At 42.4% G+C, this 26,247-nt stretch overlaps 1 protein-coding gene across 4 annotated transcripts in view; it reads left to right on the top strand.

The window, feature by feature from the left end:
* LOC137430407 (membrane metallo-endopeptidase-like 1) overlaps positions 1 to 26,247 on the top strand; it is a 159,941-nt gene that overhangs the window by 110,287 nt on the left and 23,407 nt on the right. For 2 of the 4 annotated variants that reach the window (XM_078780661.1, XM_068121266.2), the window contains exons 17-22: positions 7,261 to 7,364; positions 14,628 to 14,686; positions 15,826 to 15,945; positions 16,149 to 16,282; positions 19,495 to 19,560; positions 22,845 to 22,940. In XM_078780661.1, the coding sequence (XP_078636787.1) occupies positions 7,261 to 7,364; positions 14,628 to 14,686; positions 15,826 to 15,945; positions 16,149 to 16,282; positions 19,495 to 19,560; positions 22,845 to 22,940 (579 nt within the window). Of the gene's footprint in view, positions 1 to 7,260; positions 7,365 to 14,627; positions 14,687 to 15,825; positions 15,946 to 16,148; positions 16,283 to 18,745; positions 18,907 to 19,494; positions 19,561 to 22,566; positions 22,680 to 22,844; positions 22,941 to 26,247 lie in introns of those variants that run through there. The other 2 variants (XR_010985050.2, XM_068121267.2) reach the window with 2 other exon arrangements.

Raw genomic sequence — 26,247 nt, 5'->3', positions numbered from 1 at the left:
AAACGTGTCAATCATACCAATGAACCCTTCCTGGTCAATAGACAAATGATGAAATGCCAATCTGCAACCAGTAATCAAATCTCTTGCATCATTATCATTTGTTTCTTCACATAAACCCAATGACATCATGTATAACCGACTACCTGGTCGATCCCACTGCTACTGAGGAGCACAACAACATTTATAGCAATGCAATATCTAAATCACAATAGGAATTCACCAAATACTGTTTAACGTACATCGTTAATCAGATTCCCCATGAGAAATGAAGACCTACAGTGAAGATAGTAATGCTACAAATTTCACTTTGAAGAGCACAGAGATGCATCTGACAACACTTTCACAAAAGCCTATTTTGTGAACTGCCTGACCACAAACTGCCTCATCACAGGAATTCCTTATGTTGTAGCGACCCATGGGTCCCCCAAGCAAGACCGGCATCAGAATCTCCTTGCTCCAGCCGGTGACGTCACCGGCGGGGATCCACGGCGCCAGAGTGGCTGGTCACGTGACCACCAAAGCGTGCCGCGCGTGTGGCTATAATCAGCTACACCTGTTGATCACGTGACCACCGAAGCACGCCTTGCTTGAGAGGCGTGGCTTTCGGTTTCGGTTTCGGTTTCTGGTTGTGCTTTATAATGCAGCCCGATAAACGGGCTTGACAGTGTTTCCGAGTTGGTTTTACGAATAAATATCTTCTCGGACGAGTTTGTGCCTTGCCATCCTTTTGTCCGTATTCTGCTGGAGCCCGGACTCCTTCACTGGTGACCCCGAATTTGAACACGCAACCCCGACTGCCCCCGCACGGATGCGGGGGCTGCGAACGGACACGGCAAGCACGCCCTAGCCAGGGAAGCCACCTAAGCTGGTGACGCCGGCTTCTCCCGCACGGCTTCGGGCACAGTTTCGAATGCGGTTTCGAAATGCCGGAGTTTCGGAAACAACGACGGCCATGACTATGAGGTTCGCGCACCGCGCTCGGCTCCTCCTCTAGGACCGGAGGGGCGAAGCTATGCTAAGACCCTCCGAAGGCACGGCTGCTTCGTCACCTTCGCGCGCACTGACGTTGGCAGAACGGCTGCTTCATCACCTTCGCGCGCACTGACGTTGGCAGAACGGCTGCTTCATCACCTTCGCGCGCACTGACGTTCGCGGCACGGCCGCTTCGTCACCCTCGCGCACCTACAACTACAACCGCAACTACTTCTCCGACCCTGCAACCTCGGGAGGCCCGCGAGGAACCTCGGCAGCCTCCCCCGAGGCCTGGACCAGCCCCTCGGTTGGCTCACCCGCTTTTCGCGTGCACCGCTCGAGCTTTCTCGGCACTGCTCCCGCGCACTGCAACCTCGGGAGGCCCGCGAGGAACCTCGGCAGCCTCCCCCGAGGACTTGCCCGGCCCCTCGGCCGCCCCCCGTCCACTGCATCCCCCGAGGCCTTGACCAGCCCCGCATCCTCGGGAGGTTCGCGAGGAACCTCGGCAGCCTCCCCTGAGGCCTTGACCAGCCCCTCGGTTGGCTCACCCGCTTTTCGCGTGCACCGCTCGAGCCTTCTCGGCACTGCACCCGCGAACTGCAACCTCGGGAGGCCCGCGAGGAACCTCGGCAGCCTCCCCCGAGGACTTGCCCGGCCCCTCGGCCGCCCCCCCGTCCGACCACCCGCCACCACACCGGACCCCCCCTGCCTGCACCCCCCGTCCGACCACCCGCCACCACACCGGACCCCCCCCCCCCCCCCCCCCCCCACGATTGGCCAGGGGTCGTTTCGGTCGGGTCATCTGGACCCCCCTCAGGTTGACCTCCCTGGACCAAGTCCATTCTGGGGGGGCGTGTGTAGCGACCCATGGGTCCCCCATGCAAGACCAGCATCAGAATCTCCTTGCTCCAGCCGGTGACGTCACCGGTGGGGATCCACGACGCCAGAGTGGCTGGTCACGTGACCACCAAAGCGTGCCGCGCGTGCGGGTATAATCAACTACACCTGTTGATCACGTGACCACCGAAGCATGCCTCGCTTGAGAGGCGTGGCTTTCGGTTTCGGTTTCGGTTTCTGGTTGTGCTTTATAATGCAGCCCGATAAACGGGCTTGACAGTGTTCCAGAGTTGGTTTTACGAATAAATATCTTCTCGGACGAGTTTGTGCCTTGCCATCCTTTTGTCCGTATTCTGCTGGAGCCCGGACTCCTTCAATGTAATGGTTTATCCCAACCCTTCTGCAGCTGTTGCACAGTTTCAATCTTCTCGACCCTGCGATACTGAATCATGTGATGAGGAAGTTTGCGGTCAAGAAGTTTGCTGTCCAGATATAGAAGGGTAATCTGACTGGGGCCAACCTCCGATCATTTTGTAAGGGCCGCAACAAGTACGTGCCCATCCTGAAGCAATCCAGAATACATCATCTTGCTCATATCAAAACTGAACTCTCCAACCAGTGTACGTCCTGAAAGAGCCTTTGGCATCTTGGCAAGCCAGCATCTGCTGTGTGCTCTCACTCTGTTGCCACCCGAACCTCAAATCGCCTCACCTTAGTATCGGCTCGACACAAGAAAAGAAACCACCTTTAGAGGCCATTTTCCCCGCAGAGCAGGGGTTGGCCTTTTTGGGGCACCGTGGTCCCCTTTTTGAAGCAATGTTTTATGGCCGGATGTCCTTCCTGACGCCAACCCTGTTAGTCACCTCTTGTGACACACAGGGAATTACCAGTGAACTGGTACTCAATTTGCCGACCTCGGAAGGATGACAGGGTGAGTCAACCCACCTGGCATTAATTCAGCAATCGACCGGGATTCAAACCCAGGATCCTGGGATCCCAAGCCGGCACCCGACCCGCAAAGCCAACACCAGGGTCGCCTCGACACAAGATAGAGAATAATTTAAACTTGGTGTTTGCCCACAAATCTTGTACACTCAACCTGTCCTGATATTTAACCCCAAAAACCTACTGCCTTCTCGAAACTACCTTATTGTGTGAGAAGGTAGTGAACGTTCTGTCCGGTCTCGACCCTGCATTAACGATGGGCCCAGGCGGCATCAGCAAATTTGTGGGCTCCTATTTGGGGAACCATTGCAAAAGGCAGGAGATCGACACGGAAGTGGTCTTTGACACAGCACACAGCTGTTTGTACGTTTTATTTACAATATTTACAAGTTTAAGTTGCAGGTGGAAGTGGCTGCCAATGGGGTACAAGCAATGGTAGCCGTAGGGCAGAAGGGTGTATATACACAAGTGCACATCAAATAAATAACAAATTTAAAAATATAAATAAAACAGTGGATACAAGCAGCCTGTCCTTTCCTGATCCCACTAAGTTCTATACATATTCTCGCATTAAATTCCATACATATTCTTTATCGAAATGTATCGCGATGTGTACATTTGGGTTGGCAGGATGGCCTGGACTCCAGAGGTACCCACACACCTCTAAGCTGTCTAGCCTGGCTTTGAATCCGGATGCAGCTATAAACTGTGTGTTAAACGGGCGTCCCATCTGCCAGCATGAAGGATCCCATGGTGTCCCTCACGAAACCATCTCTTCCCCCTTTGTAGATGACTCTACAGTATACCAGGTAGCAACCCTTCCCACTGACAGGCAGGTACCTGGATCACTCTCTGGTCAATTGGAATTGATCAAATGCTTAAGTTTGACAAATGGAACAAGGCTCTCAAGACTGGCAAGTCTCAGTCTTTCTTTCACTGCAGAAAGATTATCCAATGAATCCAACTATCTTTTTCCAATGTCAGCCATTGCAAGAGGTTCGGGCTCTTGAACATCTAGGCTGCACCATCCACCACCTCTCCTGGGCTGACCACTTGTCAATGTTGGCCTCCAAAGTCAGCCACAGACTTGCAATCCTCCATCGTTCAAAATCATTCCTTGAAAATTCATAAATGCTGATACTCCAAAATGCCCTAGTTATGCCACCACCAACAAAACATGTCTCTCCTAGATTCCAATGGAAATTGTACCTTCAATGAGGCAGAAACACAAGAACTGTTGCTCAGATTGCAGACAAGTTGGAGACCTCTTTGTTTATTGCTTCTTCTTTTTTTTTAGGACCACACCTCTTTGTCAAAAGAGCTGCAGCCCATATTGGTGGGCCTCTGTTTTCTACGTCTGGTCTTGCTCTCTGAGACCTCCCCAAAACAGTCGAGGCTGAGCTTATTGTGCTTCCATTTTGACTTTTCCTGGACAACAGATGGCTAAGGACAGTACGGAAAAATGCTGTTGGTGAATTAATTCTGATCGAGATATCACGTAAGTGTTTCCAGTGGTGTTGCCAGCTTAAATGACCAATCATATCACAGCAGCTGCAAGTATACAATGAACTCATCATAAGTTAGCCATGAAAACATGGAAACAACGTGGCCGGCTGTTATGCGAGAACACGGACCAACATTCAACACAAACAATGAAATGGACAACAGCAATACAGTGCATGCCATCAGCTGGCGAGTTTACCAGTCTTCACCAATGCTCCTCTGGCACCACCGCAGCCAAACCTCCTCAATTACAAAGGTCACATGATGGAGATGACGGCCAACTTTGTTATGAAAACAAAGACCAAGGTCACGGCCTGCTTGGCAGGGCCTACTGCTTTGGCCTTCAATATGAGTAAACACATGCTGTCCATAACTAGGCCCATTATTTTGCCCAGCTGCTTCCATCTAATGAGCTCATAACTCGGCTCTCTCTTGTCACCACCGAGCAAACATACGCAGGGAGTCGTCATTCTTGGGCAGGTTTCTACAGCTCCTTACTAATTAATTTCTGCATTCTGCATATTCTAATTAGTAATTGGATTGAATTCTTACTTCTGCCACCGAGATGGACTCAGGCTATGTTTTAACCCCTGTTTGTTACTTGGCAAAAAAAAAAAAAAATTCAAGTATGTTGATCACTCCGGTTTGTGTGTGTGTTTGTTTGTTTGTGTGTGTGTTTGTTTGTTTATTTGTGTGTGTGTTTGTTTGTTTGTGTGTGTGTTTGTTTGTCTGTCCGCTCACTTATACTTGCCTACAGCTCACAATTTTAAACCGATCTTCACGAAACTTTACCAAATGGTAGAGTTCGTGGTCCGACAAAATCCTATATATTTTGGGGTCAAAAGGTCAATATAGACCAAAGGTCAACCAATTTTTTCAAATTTCTAAAATCCTCAATTTTCATCCGATTAACTTGAAATTTGAATAGGATTTACATATCTGCGAAATGAATTCAACCACCAACTATTTTGAGATCAGCATAGGCCAAAAGGCCAACATAGGCCAAAGGTCAACAACCATTTCAAATTTCTAAAATCCTCAATTTTCTTCCAATTGACTTGAAATTTGAAAAGGATTTACATATCGGCGAAATGAATTCAACCACCAACTATTTTGAGATCAACATAAGCCAAAAGGTCAACATAGGCCAAAGGTCAACCACTTTTTTTCGAATTTCTAAAATCCTCAATTTTCATCCAATTGACTTGAAATTTGAATGGGATTTACATATCAGCAAACTGAATTCAACCACGAAATATTTTTGAGATCACCATAGGCCAAAATAACAACATAGGCCAAAAGTCAACAACAATTTCAAATTTCTAAAATCCTCGATTTTCATACAATTCACTTGGAATTTGAATGGGATATACACATCAGTTAACTGAATTCAACCAACAACTATTTTTGAGATCAGCATAGGCGAAAAGGTCAACATAGGCCCAAGGTCAACCGCTTTTTGTCAAATTTCTAAAAGCCTCAATTTTCATCCGATTGACTTGAAATTTTAATAGGATTTTCATATCAGCCAACTGAATTCAACCAACTATTTTTGAGGTTAAAAGGATGCTCTACTGAGTGCCATTCCACTTTGTTCTGTTTTGCCAAGTGCCGCTCTATGAGTGATTTTTCATCTGTCTGTCTGTGAGCAGAATATCGCAAAAACTTTTTTCTTTTTTTTTCGTATACAAGATAGAGGCTCGTGTAAGAGCTAACGTTGATCACAAAAAGACAAACTGACACATACAACATAAAATATATGATAAAAGGAGCAGGAGAACAAGATGGAGAGCAGGGACATCGGGAGATCTGTGGGAGGGAGAGGGCTTGGGGGGAGGAGGCGTTGGAGGGGGTGGGGTGTGGGAGAGGTTAAAAAAAAACACATGGACACTGCAAGGACTTCCAGGAAAGAAGTTGGTATTTCAAAAAAGTGGATCTGGGGTGAATTAACGGGGGTAGAAAAGATCAAAGTTTTGGATGGGGCAAGATAAGAGATGGTGGTGAACAGCTGTTTTAAAGACCTGGAGGGAGGAGTGGGATTGAAGAAAGTGAAGGAGTTTGTTCCAGAGGCGGGAGAATAGAGGAATGAAGGAGTGAAGGTGAGCAGGGAGTCTTGATTTTGGCAGTTTAACCATAAGAGGGTTACTGGCAGATCTTCTGCGTCCTGTAGGAATATTTGGGGGACAGAGCACAGATAGAGCTGGGGGAGCAAGGCCGGAGAGGAGTCGGTAGAAGACAGAAAGACCACCAACCTGCCTGTGGTGAGTGAGTGAAAGGCCCTCGGAGTTAACTTCATCGCAGGAGATTCCAATGATTCTGAAAGCTTCGGTTTCAACAGCGTGAAGCCGAGCTAGGTGTGAGGAAGGAGCTGATTACAGTTATGTTTGTCCTCTGCTCTGGGTGATCTGATTGGTGATCTAGGTGATCTTATGGACTGGTTCAGCCAAAACTTGGTGGACAAGTTGGGTGTCTGTCAAGGACGAATTGATTCAATTTTTTTTGTGAAGATTCGGATCTGGATCCGGATACTGGATTTAAGTGATTCTTCACCATTTAGAGATTGGGCCAAAAACAATATATATAACATGATATTTCAAAAAGTTATGGACGACTTACAACTAAACTTGGTGGATGAGTTGGTTCGGTGACAAGAAGAAGCTGATTAGATTATTGGTTCAGGTCCAATTCCAGATCCAGATCAGTGGGATACAAAACATAAACTGTTCAGCCTGGTAGAGGTATGCCCCCTACCGACCGTTCTAGTTATCTCTTTAAATTGAAGTGAAACGATAACAGAACTACTGGTTTGTAATATAATATTTATTTAATAGTACAACTCGATATGCAATGTTGTCACTAGGTTACTGCATCTTTCACCATACAATGAGCTAGTTTACAGTATTTTTGCCATGTGTATGTATAACAATTAATTAAAATATCTGGAAGTAAAAGATATAAAATAATAAAAATAAAAACTCCAAAAACATGTCTAATGTTTTACAGGTGTCCTATGTCAAAAACATGTACTTTGAGAACGTCCTCGCAAGCATGACATGCAACAGGTGGAAAGTTCTGAAGAAATTGCGTGAAAAAGTTGACAAAGACGCGTAAGTTACATAAAACCTGCTTTGTCTATGACAGATGCGTTGATATTGTATGATTCTGAGACGGTGCAATTTACAATGAAAATAAAAATAGGACCTCGGTTCCTGAAGCTCACCGACATCAGGAGCAACAGTCAATGACGTCATAAAATGAAATTTTGTTCATTCGAAGAATCTAGTCACGTGATTGGTTGAATGGAAGCCCTCTTGATGCTGATCACAGCAATACATGTTTACAGGTTATGTTTTTACAGATTACATGTCATGTTTTTACACGTTAAAACTCGTGTTTTTACAGGTTACAGGTCATGTTTTTACAGGTTACAGCTCGCATTTTTACAGGTTACAGATCATGTTTACAGGTTACAGGTTATGTTTTTCCAGGTTACAGGTTATGTTTTTACAGGTTACAGGTCATGTTTTGCAGGCTACAGCTCGTGTTTTTACAAGTTACAAGTCATGTTTTTACGGGTTATAGGTCATGTTTTTACAGGTTACAGATCATGTTTTTACAGGTTACCAGTCATGTTTTTACAGGTTATAGGTCAAGTTTTTGCAGGTTACAGGTCATGTTTTTACAGGTTACCGGTCATTTTTTACAGGTTATAGGTCATGTTTTTACAGGTTACAGGTCATGTTTACAGGTTACCGGTTACGTATTTACAGGTTATCGGTCATGTTTTTACAGGTTATAGGTCGTTTTTACAGGTTACAGGTCATGTTTTTACAGGTTACAGGTCATGTTTTTACAGGTTACAGGTCATGTTTTTACAGGTTATAGGTCATGTTTTTACAGGTTACAGGTCATGTTTTTACAGGTTATAGGTCATGTGTTTACAGGTTACCGGTCATGTTTTCACAGGTTATCGGTCATGTTTTTACAGGTTACAGGTCATGTTTTTACAGGTTATAGGTCATGTTTTTACAGGTTACAGGTCATGTTTTTACAGGTTACAGGTCATGTTTTTACAGGTTACAGGTCATGTTTTTACAGGTTACAGGTCATGTTTTTACAGGTTACAGGTCATGTTTTTACAGGTTACAGGTCATGTTTTTACAGGTTACAGGTCATGTTTTTACAGGTTACAGGTCATGTTTTTACAGGTTACAAGTCATGTTTTTACAGGTTATAGGTCATGTTTTTACAGGTTTTTTGCAACGCCCCATGTGGGATAGGGCAGGAATTATTTTAAGTGGTTTCGGTCTGATTTCAACCCATTAATGACAGCAGATTTTGATGTGGTCAATCCACCTTGTTTAGGCATCAGCTATGAAGCTTGTGGCCAAGTTTCATCAAAATCGTGTCTTTGGTCCAAGCGATAATGACTGAAGTGTTTACGGACTCACTCACTCACTCACTCACTCACTCACTCACTCACTCACTGACTTACCTTCAGACACTGCTCGATCACATATGCTCACTGGACTAAAGTGCAGGTGAGTTTAAAAAAATGTTTCAGCCCTTTTGGGAAGAGTGCAGCTGTAAAATAAACTGAACAATTACTTTTATGGAGAATAACTTTTGAGGTTATTCCATGACAAATCGGATTGTAGGCTTCCAACAGGCCCAAGAGAGAAAAAATAGTCTGGTTGCCATAACGAGACCTACAATGTGACTCAAATCTATTTATGATATAATGATACATGACATGAACCAAGTTATTTATAGTGAAACAAGATGGATTTCAAAAACTGAGAATTATTGTTTGATATTTCCATCTCTTGTACACAATCGACCAGCCTCGATGGTGTAATTGTTAGAGCATCCTCTCTGGGTCTAGGAGGTCGGTGGTTCAGTCCCTGTCCGAGTCGAGTCATACCAAAGACGTTAAAAATGGTACGTGCTGCTTCCTTGCTCGACGTTCAGCATTTAAAATTATAGAGCTTGAACAAACAAGTTTTTACAGGTTATCGGTAATGTTTTTACAGGTTACAGGTCATGTTTTTACAGGTTACAGGTCATGTTTTTACAGGTTACAGGTCATGTTTTACAGGTTATAGGTCATGATTTCTGTTACGTGCTCCTCCCCAAACCCCGATCACGGTGTACCTCCGAGTCCCGAGAGGAGTCACGGCAGAAAAATGTGTTATTCTGTATGTCAAAGATCAATGGTGAAACCACACCAATTGTTACCAACAAGCAAGTATTGTATTAAGATCACACAAGAAAACAGTACAACAACAATAGTAATCAATTGTACAACCAATATATATTTCCTATGTACCATCAGGTTTGTACAATATAACTCACCGTGCTCCAGGTGAGCGAAAAGAAGAACATTCCCAATGTCTCTATTCCCGGCTTCAAGCCATATAGTCCAGCGGATAGGTGCTAAAAAATGAACAAATTGTGCACTTTATGATTAAAGCATGAAACTTGGCAGACTCATACTAGACATCATGGGGATCATTTTAAAGATTGGAGGCATTCTGTATCTGTCCTGTGTCCACCGTAGCGGCCATTTTCCAAAATGGCTGCCATCGAGGAGATTTTGCCGATAAGTGAATGACAAAAATACCTCTATTAACATAAAATATATATGTTCATGCTATATATATAGTAACTTACTCAAACACAAGAATTATAAATATGTCCTAAGAATATATATTTAATGGATATATGGACCAATATAGGTATTTTTATGGTCAAAATATTAAAGAAAATGAACAAATTCCTTAATATCACTTCTTTTTTTTAAAGATAAGGATCATATTATATTATTAGTTATAAGTTTAGAAGTAGAAATTGTTAGTAGTCATTATTAGATATAAGTTGTTATATTTGTTATTAATCATTATATGTTATAAGTAAAACATGTTTTAAATAATTAAGTAGATTAATTAAGGTGTTTTTTTTGCAGATCAGATCCAGAATTCTTGCAATATTTAAGAAATATAATTTTCTATAATTTATTGAATTGGTGTGGTTGTGTTTCTAATAATCATTGCTTCTGTCTGTTTCAGATTGTTGTGAGTGTTAATCTAATCTACTGCTCATCATCATGAAGAAAGTCTTCAAACTAGTTCAAGCTAGCAGTGATATCACCATGTCTGTGAATGAGGACGATACACCGATGGACTGGAATAAGTGTCTCGTCTGCCAGGAAAGCACCAGTGAGAAACTCACGTGCCCAGCAGACTTTGCAGAAAGGTTCCAAGGAGCTGGGTATACGTCTATTGTTCAAACTTTATCAGCATTCAACGAACTCGGTTGCTTGCCACCAAAGCTTAAGTTGGCTCGAATGGACGATGGTAATGGACTGGAGAAAACTTTTTCAAATAGGAAAGCAAAATTTCATAAAACATGCAGACTTAAATTCAACCAAAATGAACTCAAACGTGCAGCTAAGCGGAAGATATGTGTAACGGACAAGAGTTCCTCTTCTGGTGAAAAGGAAAAATTCAAACGTCAAAAGGTCTCCAGGACTGGTGATGCTGTTCGCCATTGTTTCATCTGTGAGAAGCCCGCATCTGATGCCCTACCTCTCCATAGAGCCTCAACGTTTGGCCTTGACACTCGAGTGCGACAGTGTGCAATTAATCTACAAGATGAGCGTCTGTTGGCAAAGCTCAGTGAAGGAGACTTAATCGCTACAGAGGCTGAGTACCACAGCCAATGCTTAGTGTCATTGAAAAACAGAGATCGAGATAGACCAACAACATCACATGACGAATGCAACACAAATATTGCTCATAACACTGCATTTGCTGAACTTATTTCATACATGCAAACTGCTCTTGAGGATGACAACATTGCCCCTGTTTTCAAACTATCTGTATTGAAAAAACTATATACTGATAGAGTTAACCAGCTGGGAGAGGGCTCCTCTGTAGTTCACTCTACACGATTCAAAAATAAAGTTCTAAGCTACTTTCCTGAGTTAGAAGCGCACAATGAAGGTCGCGATGTGCTTCTTGTCGCCAATGCAAATATTGGTAAATCGCTAAGAAGTTCGTGCCAGCTCGACGGTGACAGTGAAGCAGTGTTCATCTCTCGTGCTGCAAACATTGTTCGTAGAGACATGTTAAGAACGAAATGCTTACCATTCGGTGGTTCATTCAAAGAGGATTGTCAAGAAAATTCTGTGCCTCACTCACTGCTGATGCTGGTCACAATGATCATGTATGGGACAGATATCCAAAACCAAGAAAACTACTTGTCACAGCCAGCTTTGTCTGTATCACAATTGATGACATATAACAGCTGTGTGCGTCGACGACAACAACCATCATTGGAAACAAGACATACTGAACAGCGTGAGACACCACTTCCACTATTTCTCGGATCATTGATCCACTCAAGGACAAGATCTCGAGATCTAGTTGATACACTTTATAGGCTTGGATTGTCAGTTTCATACGACCGTGTGCTAGGCATGTCTGCAGATCTAGGAAACTCTGCCATTAGCCACTTTGAAAGTATTGGAACAGTGTGCCCACCTGCACTCCAAATTGGAGTATTCACAACATCAGCAGTCGACAACATTGACCATGACCCGACAGCAACAAGTGCGCATGGATCTTTCCATGGAACGGGCATCTCCTTGTTTCAGCACCCTGACACTGAAAATTGTGGGACTGAGCAAATGCGCATACATTTAACAAAATCTGGCAAGAAGGTCTGAAAACTACCAGAAAGCTACACACTGGTACCTGCTGTCTCTGCACTGAAGAATGGGCCGCCAGTTCCAGAAGTATGTGGCTTCATGCAATCAGACTGCAGTCTAATGACTGCAGCAGTGGCAGAAGAGCAAAGGTGGTGTGATCATATTAGCAACGTTGTTGATGATGGAAATGCAGATAAGGATATACATGTGTCATGGGGTGCATATCACGCTACAAGAATAGAATCATCAGAGACCACTGATAATGGCCCCACAGCAGTCAGTGCTCTTCTCCCTCTATTCCCTGACGACTCAAAGTCAATAGCAATGATAAGACATTCATTGGAGGTGGTGAAAAAAGCTGTAGCCATACTCAATCCGGGACAAATTCCAGTCATAGCGTGTGATCAGCCATTGTTCAAACTTGCCAAAAACATTCAGTGGATATGGCCAGAAACATATGGCAAAGGCTCATTTCTGGTAATGTTGGGTGGTCTGCACATCAAGATGGCTCTGCTTAAGGCTGTATTAAAGGCTGCAGAGGAAGATGTAAATGTGCGGAAGAAAATCTACCCTGTACATTACTCTGCAAGTGCAGTGGTTGTGAGCGAGAAGGGTGACAAGAGAACGGTTGACATTGAAACATGAGTGTTCTTGGACGTTATTGTTCTATCTCATGCACACCAAAAAACTTTTGTACTACTACAGTTTAATTTTCTGGTGTTTTCCTAAATGAAAGGAAAATAACACTTTGTACAAATAAACTAGTTTATCGAAACCAGTTTGTGTTACTTTATTCCTGGAATTTTGCATTTTGCCCCTCCAAATGCCCTTAAAGTAACACATAGAGGTCCCCAAAACAATCAAAAATGAATATTTATGTTATCATATATAATCCTTGGTGATACTTTAGTGTGCAGATGATATTAAAATAACAATTTGATATTTTCTGATGTAACATAAATTTATTCTAGCTAAATAATGATTCTGACTAGCGGCCATTTTTAAAATGGCCGCCCCGGGTGACACAGGACAGATCCAGAATGCCTCCAATCTTTAAAATGTTCCCCATAATGTCTAGTATTAGTGTACCAAGTTTCATGCTTTAATCATAAAATGCACGATTATTCACCTATCCGCTGGACTAATAGTTGATTCCGGCTTCACGCCAAAGCCGATCCACTCCAGTGATCGTCCGTACGATGTCGTACCGAGACCAGAATCCCGTTGGGTTGGCAGTTACACTGCCAAAGATGGGCGAAGGTGTCCTCGAGAAGCGACGGGGAAATCACACCTTCAGGTATAGACGTTTGACGGCTCTCAATCGGCGAACCGCAGATTTCCCACTCAAAAGCCACGTTACACACACACACCAAATTAACGTCTGGATGCGGTGAGAATGGTTGAAGCGAAGTGAAAAACCTTGAGCGATGCGCAAAGCGCGCGAGTCAAAATGGCCAACGGCCCGTTCTCGTGGCGTAACGGCACTCCGATGATTCTCGTCGGAATCAACCGCAAAACCTGTCACGCAGGTTTATCTGTCACAGCGATAACAACTCTGTCGCAGGAATCCCTTTCCCAGGAAACCCAAAGTTCACACGTGACCTTCGTTCGCCAACGTTCGCTCAGGACCTTGAAGCAGCTCGGCTTCTTGTCCGACTCACTCGCTCCGCCTTCTCTTCCTCCTCTTCCTCTTCGTCGTCGTCCGGTTCCAGTTTCATTTAAAACATTAACTTTTTACCTTTTGAAAATAGTAACCTCTATTTCCCTTAAACGACAACAATAATAGTACATGGAACCAACAATGCTTACAGTGGATGAAAACCACAACAACGGAAGTGACAAATCCGTAACACGTGTTATAGTTATAGGTCAAAGACGTTAAAAATGGTACATGCTGCTTCCTTGCTCGACGTTCAGCATTTAAAATTATAGAGCTTGTGTAAACAACGCTGGGAAGGCAATGGCAAACCACTCAGTGTAACCCTTGCCAAGAAACTGCATCAGCCGCACCAATGCTCTGTAAAGACTTCGGTACAAGTTAGGTTTATCCCACTGATTTATATACTAACTGGATAGGGTGCCAAACGTTAATTGGTCGGACGATCCTGCAGCCACCGGAAGCCCTCCATCTGCCATATTCCTTCTCCCACAGCACAGACTTTTCTTCATTCTGACAAGATTTTAGTCCATCCCGGGTTGAAAAAAGCATCGTTATAGTGTTTATGAAATGCCTTGGTGTGCTGCTTACAGTTGTAAAAACCATGACTGTGAAATCAAAGGAGAAGTGGAATCACATTTAATCGGTAAACCAGGTGTTAGCGTCCAGCGATCCAGTGTGCAGGAACTCATGGGAGAACAAAGATGGCGGACAAATAGCGTCAAAAAAATGAGCTTCCCCTCGTATCCAGTTAGCCTCGAGATCAGTGGTTTCTCCACAATTGGACAAAACACAGTGATGTCACATTGTTTTAATCGTAGAGGAGATTGATTTGCCTCCATACAATATTGGGAAATATTAATTATTTTGATAGCCGAGCAGCATCAGCCATTTGTAAAGAGTTATTTTCTCAATGATTCATTTTTATTTATACATTTAGGTGATTTTCATTCAGGTAGATTTTTTTTCCTGTTTTTTTCTTTTTCTTGTTCGATCATGTAGGTGGTTTACAGGTGCAGCAGTCCTAAACGCTTTCTACTCGCCCAACCACAATGAAATAGGTGAGTTTGTTGAGAGATCCCTCCGTGACCTGAGATAAACAATAACAATAACAATAATAACAATAATAATAACCAAAAAGCATCTGAAAATGCAAACCTGTCCGTGCCCGCGTTGTATTCAGACGTCTTCTTCTGTATGCTAAACATAACAAAAACAGCAAAAATAATAGTAATAGAAAAGATTGACGTCAATAAGACAACCCAGGCAAGAAAAAAAAAATACAAATTGACGATTTTAGGTGATGTTGACATTTTGACCTCAACAGCAATATGCTTCAGTGACCCAATATGCAAACCTGCTCAAATGTCAGGTCAATCAGATGAAAATTGATGATTTAATGCAATCTTGACCTTTGACCTTTTGATGTAAAAATTAATAAATAAACAATTGGCCCGTAGCTTTTGATTGGTGCACCAATTTAGTGGCCCAATATGCAAATTCTTAAAATTTTAGGTCAATTGGATGAAAATTGATGATTTAATGCAACCTTGACCTTTGACCTTTTGATGTAAAAATAAATAAACAATTGGCTTATAGCTTTTGATTGGTGAACCAACTTGGTGGCCCAATATGCAAATTCTTTAAATTTCAGGTCAATAAAATGAAAATTGACGATATAATGCAACCTTGACCTTTTGATGTAAAAATAAATAAATAAATAAACTATTGGCTTGTAGCTTTTGATTGGTGAACCAATTTAGTGGCACAATATGCATTTTCTTAAAATTTAAGGTCAATTGGATGAAAATTTATGATTTTAGGTGACACTGACACTTGACCTTTTTACCAAATTATTACTTTGCCCTCTCCATATTCTCATAATAAAGCTAAGATGAAAATTTGATGACAAAAGCTCAAATGGTAAAAATTAAGTTACGCCCAGACAGACAAACCGACACACAGAAGCAATTGCAAAACCCCGTATCTCGCTCCGCAGGGGACGGGCTGATGACTGGTGCTGTATTGCTTTTCTACGGTCTTTTTACAACTTTTTTTACCAATAAAAAAAAATGCAATCTCCCTCGTACATTCAGAAATGAGTACAGATGAACACATTTGTTGATTAAAGCCTTCATAAATGCAAAGTGCTTTTTTTCAAATTGAGAATCCACTTGTTATTCATATCTTATTCCAACAGTGTTTCCAGCGGGAATTCTGCAACCTCCCTACTTCTCAGTTGGGCAGCCCATGTCTCTTAATTTTGGGGCCATCGGAATGGTCATTGGACATGAAATTACTCACGGTTTTGATGACAATGGTAAGCTCCTTTGTTTTCACTCTAGGCCTCAATTCTTTACTGTTTGGTTTATCATTTTCAGTTTCTTTTCCAAAGTTGTTGCTGCAGAAGCCATCTCAAGACATCGTGATTTCAATTTCCATCTCTGTGCTCACTTGCCTTACGTTATATGGGATGTAACCACCGGTTTTCGGAGACAACTGCCATGTTTTGCTTTCACGCAGGTCGTCACTACGACAAGGATGGCAATATGGTGGACTGGTGGTCCAATTCATCTGCAAATAACTTCAAAGAAAACTCTCAATGCATCATCGACCAGTATGGGAACTTCACCTGGGATCTTGCAGGGGGACAGAATGTAATGAATTTTCAGATCATAAGATTTCTGTAAGTTAATTTTGAACATTTATCACACTGGGAAAGTTCCAGTTCCTAAACCTGTGAGTAACGTATCTCCGAAGGAATGATGTGTCCCGATACTCCAAAAGATTCTCTCGCTGTGATCCAATTACAAGGAATAGCTGATCGATAAGCCATTCATAACAATTAATCTACGTTACAGATGTTCAACCACTCAATATGGACTCGGATCGATGAAAGGAAACAAAACGAGCACAATTACAAAACTGGAACGGCACTCGATAGAGCGCATACCTCCACCAGACTGAATAGTTCACCTTTTGTATCCACTGATAGGCCGGATCTGGATTCAGACCTGAACCAAAATCTAATCGGCTTGTTCTTGTCACACATCCAACCTGTCCACCAAGTTTCATCCGAATCCGTCCATAACTTTTTTGAGATATCCTGCCCACATAGACAGACAGACAAACAAACAAGGACGAAAACATAACCTCCGTCCACCTTCAGTGGCGGAGGTAACAAAACTAATTTCTTTAACAATTAGTTACTTGTTTAAAAATACTGTAATTCGATTTTACTTTTATAACTATCATGAATTGTGTGGTTACACAAGCTAGCGTGCAGATTATAAATTCTTCACTCCAATCTACAATATAAAACAGTATTTGTACAGATGTCTGATGTTTGTCCCCCTCCATAAGGATGATACGAGTATGGTTTTAAACACCAGCCCTTTAACATGACTGTGTGTTCACTATGGTCAAATGACCCAAAAGTCCCATAAGACCCCGATGGCTCAAAAATCCCCGAGGACCCAAAAGACCCAGAGGACCTAAAATACCTCAAGTACCTAAAAGACCCCGGGGACCCTGAAGACCCCAAAAAAAACCAGAGAATTAGCTCGAACACGAGTCTCGACTTGACATACAAGAAAAATAATAGTAATAAAAAAACAACCCCAAAAGACCCTGAAGGCCCAAATTACCCTGAGGATCCTAAATACCTAAAATACCCCAAGGGCCAAAAATACCCAAAATATCCTGAGGACTCAAAACATCAAGAGAACACAAAAGACCCTGAGGAGCCCGAGGTCCCAAAATACCCGATGACCCAAAATATCCCAAGGACATTGAAGACCCAGAGGATCTAAAAGACCCAAAATACCCAGAGGACCTAAAACACCCAGAGAACTCAAAAGTCCCCGAGGACATAAAAGACACAGAAGACCCCGAGGACCTAAAACCCCAAGGACCCAAAAGACCCCAAAAAAGAGTAATTACGTCTATTTTATTGGAATTGTAGATGGCAACTTGCAAACCGAGCCTCTAGGGCGGTATACAGAAACATATTTTTTTGTAAATAAGAATAAATACAAGGCACAGGGAGATGAAATTCGCTGCACATGATGTGCAACTCGCACAGAGTAAAACGAGTGTTCATTTACATCCATATGATGTCGAATAAATAAGAAGGAGGCACACTAAGGAGGCTGCACCGTTGAAATGAAACTCCCAGAAGATGAATAAAATAGGGTCCCATTTGTACATGTAGTGTTTTAAAACAATGCTTTTTCTTGCTACTACACATCATATCTTCTAGGGTCCTGGAATATTTTGAATAAAATAACTCCAACCCATCATTTTTATATGTGCTTTGATACTAGTAAAAACTCCTTCACTCTAATATGATGATCAAACAGACCTAGAATCTTACATTGCTTTTCTCTCTGAACAGGGAAATATGAACAAAAAAAATAAAAAAAGAACCACCTTGAGAGGCCATTTTTCCCCGCAGAGCAGGGGTTGGCCTTTTTGGGGCACCATTGTCCCATTTTTGAAGCAGTGTTTTATGGCCAAATGCCCTTCCTGCCGCCTACCCTGTTCGTCACCTCTTGCGACACACAGGGTATTACCAGTGAACTGGTACTCAATTTGCCGACCTCAGAAGGATGACAGGCTGAGTCAACCCCCCTGGCGTTAATTCAGCGATCGCCCGGGATTCAAACCCAGGATCCTAGGATCCCAAGCCGGCACCCTAACCGTTAAGCCAACACCAGAAACGATCCAACAGGGAAATATGAACATTAAATACAAAATAAACAGATCGACGAGCTCACATCAATAATGGAATTACGATCTCCTTTTAGTTCATGAACTCTTTGCCATATCGGCTCAAACTGGAATGTACAAAGAGGTTTATAAATTGGTCAATTTTAAATATCTGGTGCGATGCAGAGATCAGACATTGCTCACCGCACACATCCCTCGCTGTGCTACTTGAGCTCTGACATAGGGGAAGCACCGTTTGTTGTGCCTAAAATTGTCTGGGGTGTATTATCGACATCCTAAAACTATATATTAGGGACTAAAACTATATAAACTAAAACTATATATAATATATTAGGGCAAAATGGAGAAGATTGTCATGTGGACCGCAAGGCTAACCCCCACTCTTGCAGAGAAAATGGCCTTAAAATGCCTGTTGGTATTATCGACATCACTCAAGTAATATAGATCCAGGTGATTGAACCCAGCTCCTGTCCAATGGATCAAGCTCTGGTGCACCTCAACCCCTCTCCACCATCCAACCAGCATCTTCCAAGCCATGCTCTCCCCAAGTCTGTCACCATGCCATGGTATTTGCCTTTCTGCTGCCAAACCAGTCAAGCACAAGTCACCACCTCGCCACAGTTATGCCCCATTTCCCCCCAACGTGCTCCTTAATTCAGACCATTACATCACTTTCTTCCCCATCTGTCTTGTGGTTCTTGCATCAATGGAACATCCTCTGGTGGGGGTTCAGACAGTGCATCTCTCCCTTAAACTTGTAATGAGGAGCAGCTGCCTCTTCCTTAACAAATATGTGCCAAGTTGCTGTAGAACGATTTTTAAAATGTCTCCAGCATCTAAATTGTTTCCCACGAGAGTATTTTGACGTTTGTTTATGCAGTTGCCGAGAGCACAAAAAAGGAATTTCCTGAATTTTACATTTTGCGATTTTACATTTTGCGAATTTTACATTTTGCGAGTTTCTGCAAGGTCATATTCGGACATCAGACAATACAGACGAGGCAAAGGTTTTGCTATAATTTCGTGCAGCAAATACATGAAGCAAAGTCTATCAAGCAATATATATATATATTGTGTACGAAATCGATAAATCACATCAATCACCCTGTTCGATTTTCTTTCATGTTTACATCCCCAGCTCTGCGGTATTAACACTCTTGGAGAGAACATTGCAGACAATGGAGGCATAAGGCAAGCTTTCACGGTGTGTATATTGCATCGCATCCCGTAGATTTGTCTAGCAGTTGTATTTCTTACAATAAGGTGATCAGCTGATTCCGTAAAAGGCTAAATTCACTTTGTGGGCTCTGTAACTTTTTATTTACCCACGAGTGTAAAGTTCATCAAAAATGACAGGGCCAGGAGTAACCCACACCCATCCTACCCCTATCAAAAACATCACAGCACAGTTGTAAAATAATACAACTCACAGACTTGTGGATTTACTTTTGTTTCATAAGGAAAAGTATGATGTACTGTATTTATAAATATATTTATGATGAAGGTGATAACGGAATTTAAAATAACTGGGTAAAATTACTCCCCCACATATATTTTTACTGCAAATAAAAATTACTAACGTCACACCTATCGCATCATTTTTGAAAGTTGTGAAATAGTTGTGAAAACAACCAGAAGGGTCATGTAATTAACACAAATTCAGAGGCGTGTCGTAAAAGTTTTGGACGGCATAAATTCACCTTTCCTGAGTGAAAACAAAATGGTGAATGGCGGTAAACGGTGCTAACACCGATATTGCGTGTGCTACCTTTCAGTGACGAATGCGGCGTCACTTCTGTGAATGTGGGGTCACTTCCTCTGTGACAGAGAAATAAATACACAAGGCTCTTATATATTTAGATATAATGTATGTTTGTGAAGCAGCGATCCATTTTGCTTTCTATTTGACTGTCATTGAACCCATCGCTTCGCTGACCATATTTGCACAACATAACTTATACATGTTATAGTACAGTAGTACAGTTCATTGACGGTCAACATTTGCCAATAATTTTTATTCCAGAAACATTTTGTTCACTGCTAACAACCCAGCGTTGATTTTAGTAATGCGCACACGTATTTGCAAAAAAAACACTATAAATTTGGTTTGCGTTCCCTGGCAATAAACATTACGTCGTTTTCTTTTTCATGTTGCAAAATGCAATTCTCATCGAGTCATGAATAATACACCGCCATAAAGGCCGAGCCTAGCGCTATACGTAATGATGTCCCAGACGTACCACCGTCTTACCACACGGCCATCTTACTATAATTCACCAAATGTCCATCCGTCCGTCCGTTCCCAGGTACCGAAAAAACGGCTGAACCAATCGCAACGAAGTTTTGGGTGGGTAATCCTGGGACTCCCTGGAGTAAAATAGGCTATGTTGTTTTTGCAATTTCAGCTTTGGTCTCCAGCATTTTCAGGTTTGGACTCCCACATAACGTTTTTGTCCCGGGTACACAAAAACGGCTGCACCGATCGCAACGATACACCTCTATGCCCGTGGGATTCCCACGGGTGACCCCACTAGTCTTACTAAATCCATCATCCTGACGCCTAGCATCTGGAATTCAGCCCATCACCTACGACCGTCAGATATATGGGTTATGTTGTTCAACTGCCATCAGTGAAGCGACAGGACCATTGAGTGTTAGACTGTTGGACGCTGGGATTACGTGCATGTACCTCCACAGAGGCCTAGCCTAGAGCTAGACTCGATAACGCAGCGTGACAGACAGAGGGACGGACACACGGAGAAATCCGGTTACTTTAATATACAGATGAGATCATGCTTGGGCGATTAAAATCAGAGTCGTTGAGCATGTCTTGGAGAAAACAGGATTTTCGTTAAACTAAAGCAAATACATCTATTTTTATTAACTAAAAGTATCCAGATATGATCATTATCAAAACAAAAATTGGTTTACATGAAGAAAAGAACTATTCAGCAATTTAAAACATCGATTAATTTCTAATTGATTTGTATGAAGGCAGCCACATTCCTTTGTTCGTCTCTGATTTGCTGTCAAGCTCATATTGGCATCGCATGCATTTCACAAACAATCAGGGCCTCCCAATGACAATATATGGCTGATACCACAAAAAATACATAATTACTGAGATGGTTATTAAGATGTTTACTTTTTTACTGTATAGTGCTGTATTTTTCATATAAGGATGCAAAGCATGACATTTTATAAATAGTAAAATACAAAATGTACAGTATTTTTGAATAAGAATCGTTTTGCATGAAGCACTCTGGATATGCATTATTTGCCCCTATGGACTTAGTCTGAAATGGGGGTTTATGGATTTGGTCTCGTCCGCCCTCCGTCCATCCGTCCATCCGTCCATAACCATATATCGGAGATGTTTGGACAGATTTTGTTATTACATGGCACAAATATAGTGCATGATGATGGTATACATATGCCCATCATTTTGTTTCGCGATGCGATCAAAGATGGCCGACCAGCGGCCATTTTAGTTGTAAAAAAAACCTGATAATGAGCACGTCTTCAACCATTTCTCGGATATGCATTTACCGATCTTGTTCAAACTTGGCAAAAAGATAATACATGTGAATATGCAGATGCAGACGGTTTTGTTTTAGTAATCTGACCAAATATGGCCAACAGACGGCCTTCAACTCAGTGCAGCAAAATTACTAAAACCACGGGGGCTATGACGTTTTTATGTCTTTTTCTCCTTGTTACCCTGAGGTTATGTTTTCACCCCATCTCTCTGTCTGTCTATCTCAAACAGTTTTGGAGGGATTGGGATGAAACTTGGTGGACAAGTTGAGTGTGTATAAAGGACAACTTTGTTACATTTTGGTGAAGAAATGGATCTGGTTATGGATCTGGATTTGTATACGAGTATTTTTTTAAAGTAATTCGTCACCATTAGGATATATAGAGATATGGCCAGAAAGGATAAATAACAATATATCTTAAAAAGTTGTGGATGGGATTTGGCAAAACTTGGTAGATTCATTGGGTAGGTGAGAAGTTAGTGTCATGGATAAGTGTGCACGATAAATATGGTCACATGCCGAGGCTCCATACGTTTCATACCTTCTGTATATGTAGTATTTCATTAAATAATCGTGTTTCTTGAAGCACTCTGGTTTTGCATTATTATTATTATTATTATTATTATATTATACGTAGTGGTGAGGCAGCCATCTTGTTTGTTGTCTGGCAGGAGATCCCACTAGATAGAAAAGATCCATTGGGATTTGGGGTGTGGACTAGGGTCACGTGACCATTCACCCCTCCTGGCTCAACTTAGGCCCATCAGATCGCTCGGATTCTGGGGTAAATGCACCTAACACTATCATGTTCCCCCCAAGACCCGGTCACGTTACAATATGTACATGAAACAAAATTCCATCAAACCGATTAGGAATTACATTAGGTTAATGATTTGGCAATGAACAGCAAATGCACAACTATTCATGATGCTTCCAAATGTCACCACAGGCCTATAAGAGCTGGCTAAGCCACCACAGCCCTGAGCAAACCCTACCTGGGTTGACCCTCAGTCATGAACAACTCTTCTTTGTCAACTTTGCCCAGGTGTGTCTTTCAGAAATCTTTTTTTTATTTTTCATAAAGATGTGGGGGCTTAGGGAAGAGATTAATAACAAAGGTTGGGGTGCATGATGGATGTACGAAGAATATAAAAACCCGGAAGTGTAAAGAAATAATCAATTTTGGATGATAGTTGTGCATATAAAAGAAAATAGGGATGAAGGATAAGACACGTTATTCATCTGGATTTAAGTGGGTAAACAAGGATGAGTAGATATTGAGCATGTTCATCTGATTAGGGGTGGATTGAGGCACATAATTAGAAGGCAAGACAAGAATAGAGTTGGAAGAGAAAATGAAACATAATACTATAAAGCATCTGAAAATGCAAAGCCCGTCCGCGTCCGCATTGTATTCACGCTTTTTCTTCTTCCATATGCTAAAAATGTCGAAAACAGCTAAAACAAGAAAGAGCAATCAGAGATTGCAGACCCTTGCCAGGACGTGTTTTCGGTGGTTTTTAAGGATTTTGTGTTAAAATAAATATGGCGGCCGAACCACATGACCGATGATGTCATCATTAATTATTTTTTTCTCCACCAATTCATCCCGAGATGATGCTCAACAAATTTCATCTTGATCGAATGAAGTTTTGTATTTGTCATATTATGATGTCATAATGGAGGCACTTATGACATCATCATTAACATATTTTATTCCCCATGGAGAGTTCTTCACAATGAGCCATTTCTCAATTTTTTATATGCATCGCTTTTAGAGATATAGAGGTGCAAAGTTTTTCGGTTTTCCAAGATGGCGCCAGTACTACATGACCAATGACGTCATAATTATTTTAAAATTCTACAGGTGGAGTTGCACCTATGGTGAAAATTTCCTATCAATCGGACCAACGGTTGCAGAGAAAATCATATTTATTCTGTGAGGACAAACAAACAGACAAACAAACGGACTCAAAGGCAATACCCTCTCTTCTGGCAAGGGTAAATATACAAAAAGATTGACGATTTTAGGTCTTCTTCTTCATCCTCCTCCATCTTCCTCCTGCTCCTCTTTCAATAACCCTCTATTCATGAACCATATATGGTGGTTACCACTGCACGCACCACACAGAACCAATTACTCCCAAAGAACCAAAACCAATTACTCCCTCTTTCCAGGCACCATTTAGACACAGTTCCATTTCCGTTTCTCCATCTTTCCAAGCACATTTATACATTATTCACCTCTATAACGAATCCAACTCACGATTCATAACTGTGCTTTGACTGTCCTTCATGCACCGTCGCAACCACATTAATAACCATCGCACCTCACCCAACCACAGTCCAGAAGGGGCAAGGAGCACGAACCCTCTGTTTTTTTTGAACGCGCTAGGCGGGAAAGACAAGAAAACCCTTTAGGAAAGAGGAAAACGTTGTGCATGGAAAATCTCCAGCAAGGGATGATGGACAGCGGAAGGAGGTGGTGCTTGGCGAGTGCACCAATTGGAACGTGCTGCTGCGGGCAAGCTATGACGTTTGCTCCCAGGAACTCCACCTCCCATGAACTCTGATCCTCCGCCCCGCGCAAGCTCTAAATTATGAATAATAACACTCTCTCTGATACCCCACGACTTGCATTCTCCCACTCACAGCCACTCTTTGCTTCCTATCTCGAATCAAGTTACCAATCTAGCTAATTACCCAATCAGCCAATCCACAAGATCACAACTTAGCGAATAACCTCCAATGTGGTACTTTCTGAAAGTTTAGAAAAACTATGTCCACTGCCATTCCCTCACCCACCCAATCAGAAACTGCTTCAGACAACTCTAAAATATTTGTTAGAGAAGACATACCTTTGGTAAACCCATACTGACTGCCATTGATTAGTTTGTATTTATTTAAGTTGTTCCTCATCTGGTCCCGATTTAATGTCTTCAACACCTTCCCCACAACTGAAGTCAAACAAACAGGTTGATAGTTCCCCAATTCTTCTCTGGATCATTTCTTAACTAACGTAGTTACATTTTCGACTCTCCAATCCTCCAGTACCTGTCTTGACTCCAGTGAGCTATTGAAGATATCCGTTAACATCTCGCTGACCTGCTCAGCCTATTTTTATAAATGACATATATATCTTCTTTTTTTTTATAAATGCCAAACAGGAAATTAGAGCTGTCTCCCTTGACATATCACGTGCCTTCGATACGGTCTGGCACCCCGCTCTGCTCACCAAACTCTCCTCTTTTGGTATCCATGGAAATCTCCACGCATGGCTGGCGGACTTCCTCTCCAGTCGTAGTCAACGTGTGGCCCTGAATGGGTGTCTCTCATCTCCTCTTCCTGTTCAGGCTGGAGTTCCCCAAGGCAGTGCTCTGGGCGCTGTGCTTTTTCTGGTCTTCATCAATGATCTCTGACTCTTTTTTTTTTTTTTTTTGTATACAGAATCGAGGCTCGTGAGAGAGCTAACATTTATTTCACAAACAAATCAAACAGACAAACAAAATATATAAAAAGAGGGAGCGGAAGACAAGATGTGGAGAGAAGGGGAAGCACACAAACACAACATTTGAGAGCAGGGAGATGTGTGGGAGGGAGAGGGCTTGGGGGGAGGAGGTGTGGAAGGGGGGGGGGGCGGGGAGAGGTATAAAACACAAGGACACCAAGGACTTCCAGGACAGAAGTTGGTATTTCAAAAAAGTGGAATTGGGGTGAAATTAGTGGGGGTAGAAAAGATCAAGGTTTTGGATGGGGGAAGATAAGAGATGGTGGTGAACAGCTGTTTTAAAGACCTGGAGGGAGGAGTGGGATTGAAGAGAGCGAGGGAGTTTGTTCCAGAGGCGGGAGAAAAGGGGAATGAAAGAGTGAAGGTAAGCAGAGAGCCTAGATTTTGGCAGTTTAACCATAAGAGGGTTGCAGGCAGATCTTGTGCGACATGTAGGAATATTTGGGGGACAGAGCCCAGAGAGAGCTGGGGGGGCAAAGCCAGAAAGGAGTCGGTAGAAGACGGAAAGACCACCAACCTGCCTGCGGTGAGTGAGTGAAAGGCCCTTGGAGTTAGCTTCATCGTGGGAGATTCCAATTATTCTGAACGTTTTGGTTTCAACAGCGTGAAGACGAGCTAGGTGTGAGGCAGGAGCACCAGCCCAGAGGGGAGAGCAGTATTCCATTGAGCTGCGGATGAAAGCCTTGTATGTGGTGAGGAGTTCAGGTGTTCCAATGAATAGTCAGGGAATATTATCAGAAATCTGGGAAATCTGGGAACAAATTCCTTACCAAGAAATTTCTTCACCAATGTGTTTGTAAGGGTGTCCACTAACACATTTCAAAAAGTTTAAATTCAAGTCCCC

This window comes from Myxine glutinosa, chromosome 6 (assembly GCF_964187855.1).
Source record: "Myxine glutinosa chromosome 6, kmMyxGlut1.1, whole genome shotgun sequence".
NCBI classification, from domain to species: Eukaryota; Metazoa; Chordata; class Myxini; order Myxiniformes; family Myxinidae; genus Myxine; species Myxine glutinosa.
The sequence above is the reverse complement of the archived record's forward strand: the minus strand, read 5'-3'. Positions and strand labels throughout refer to the sequence as shown.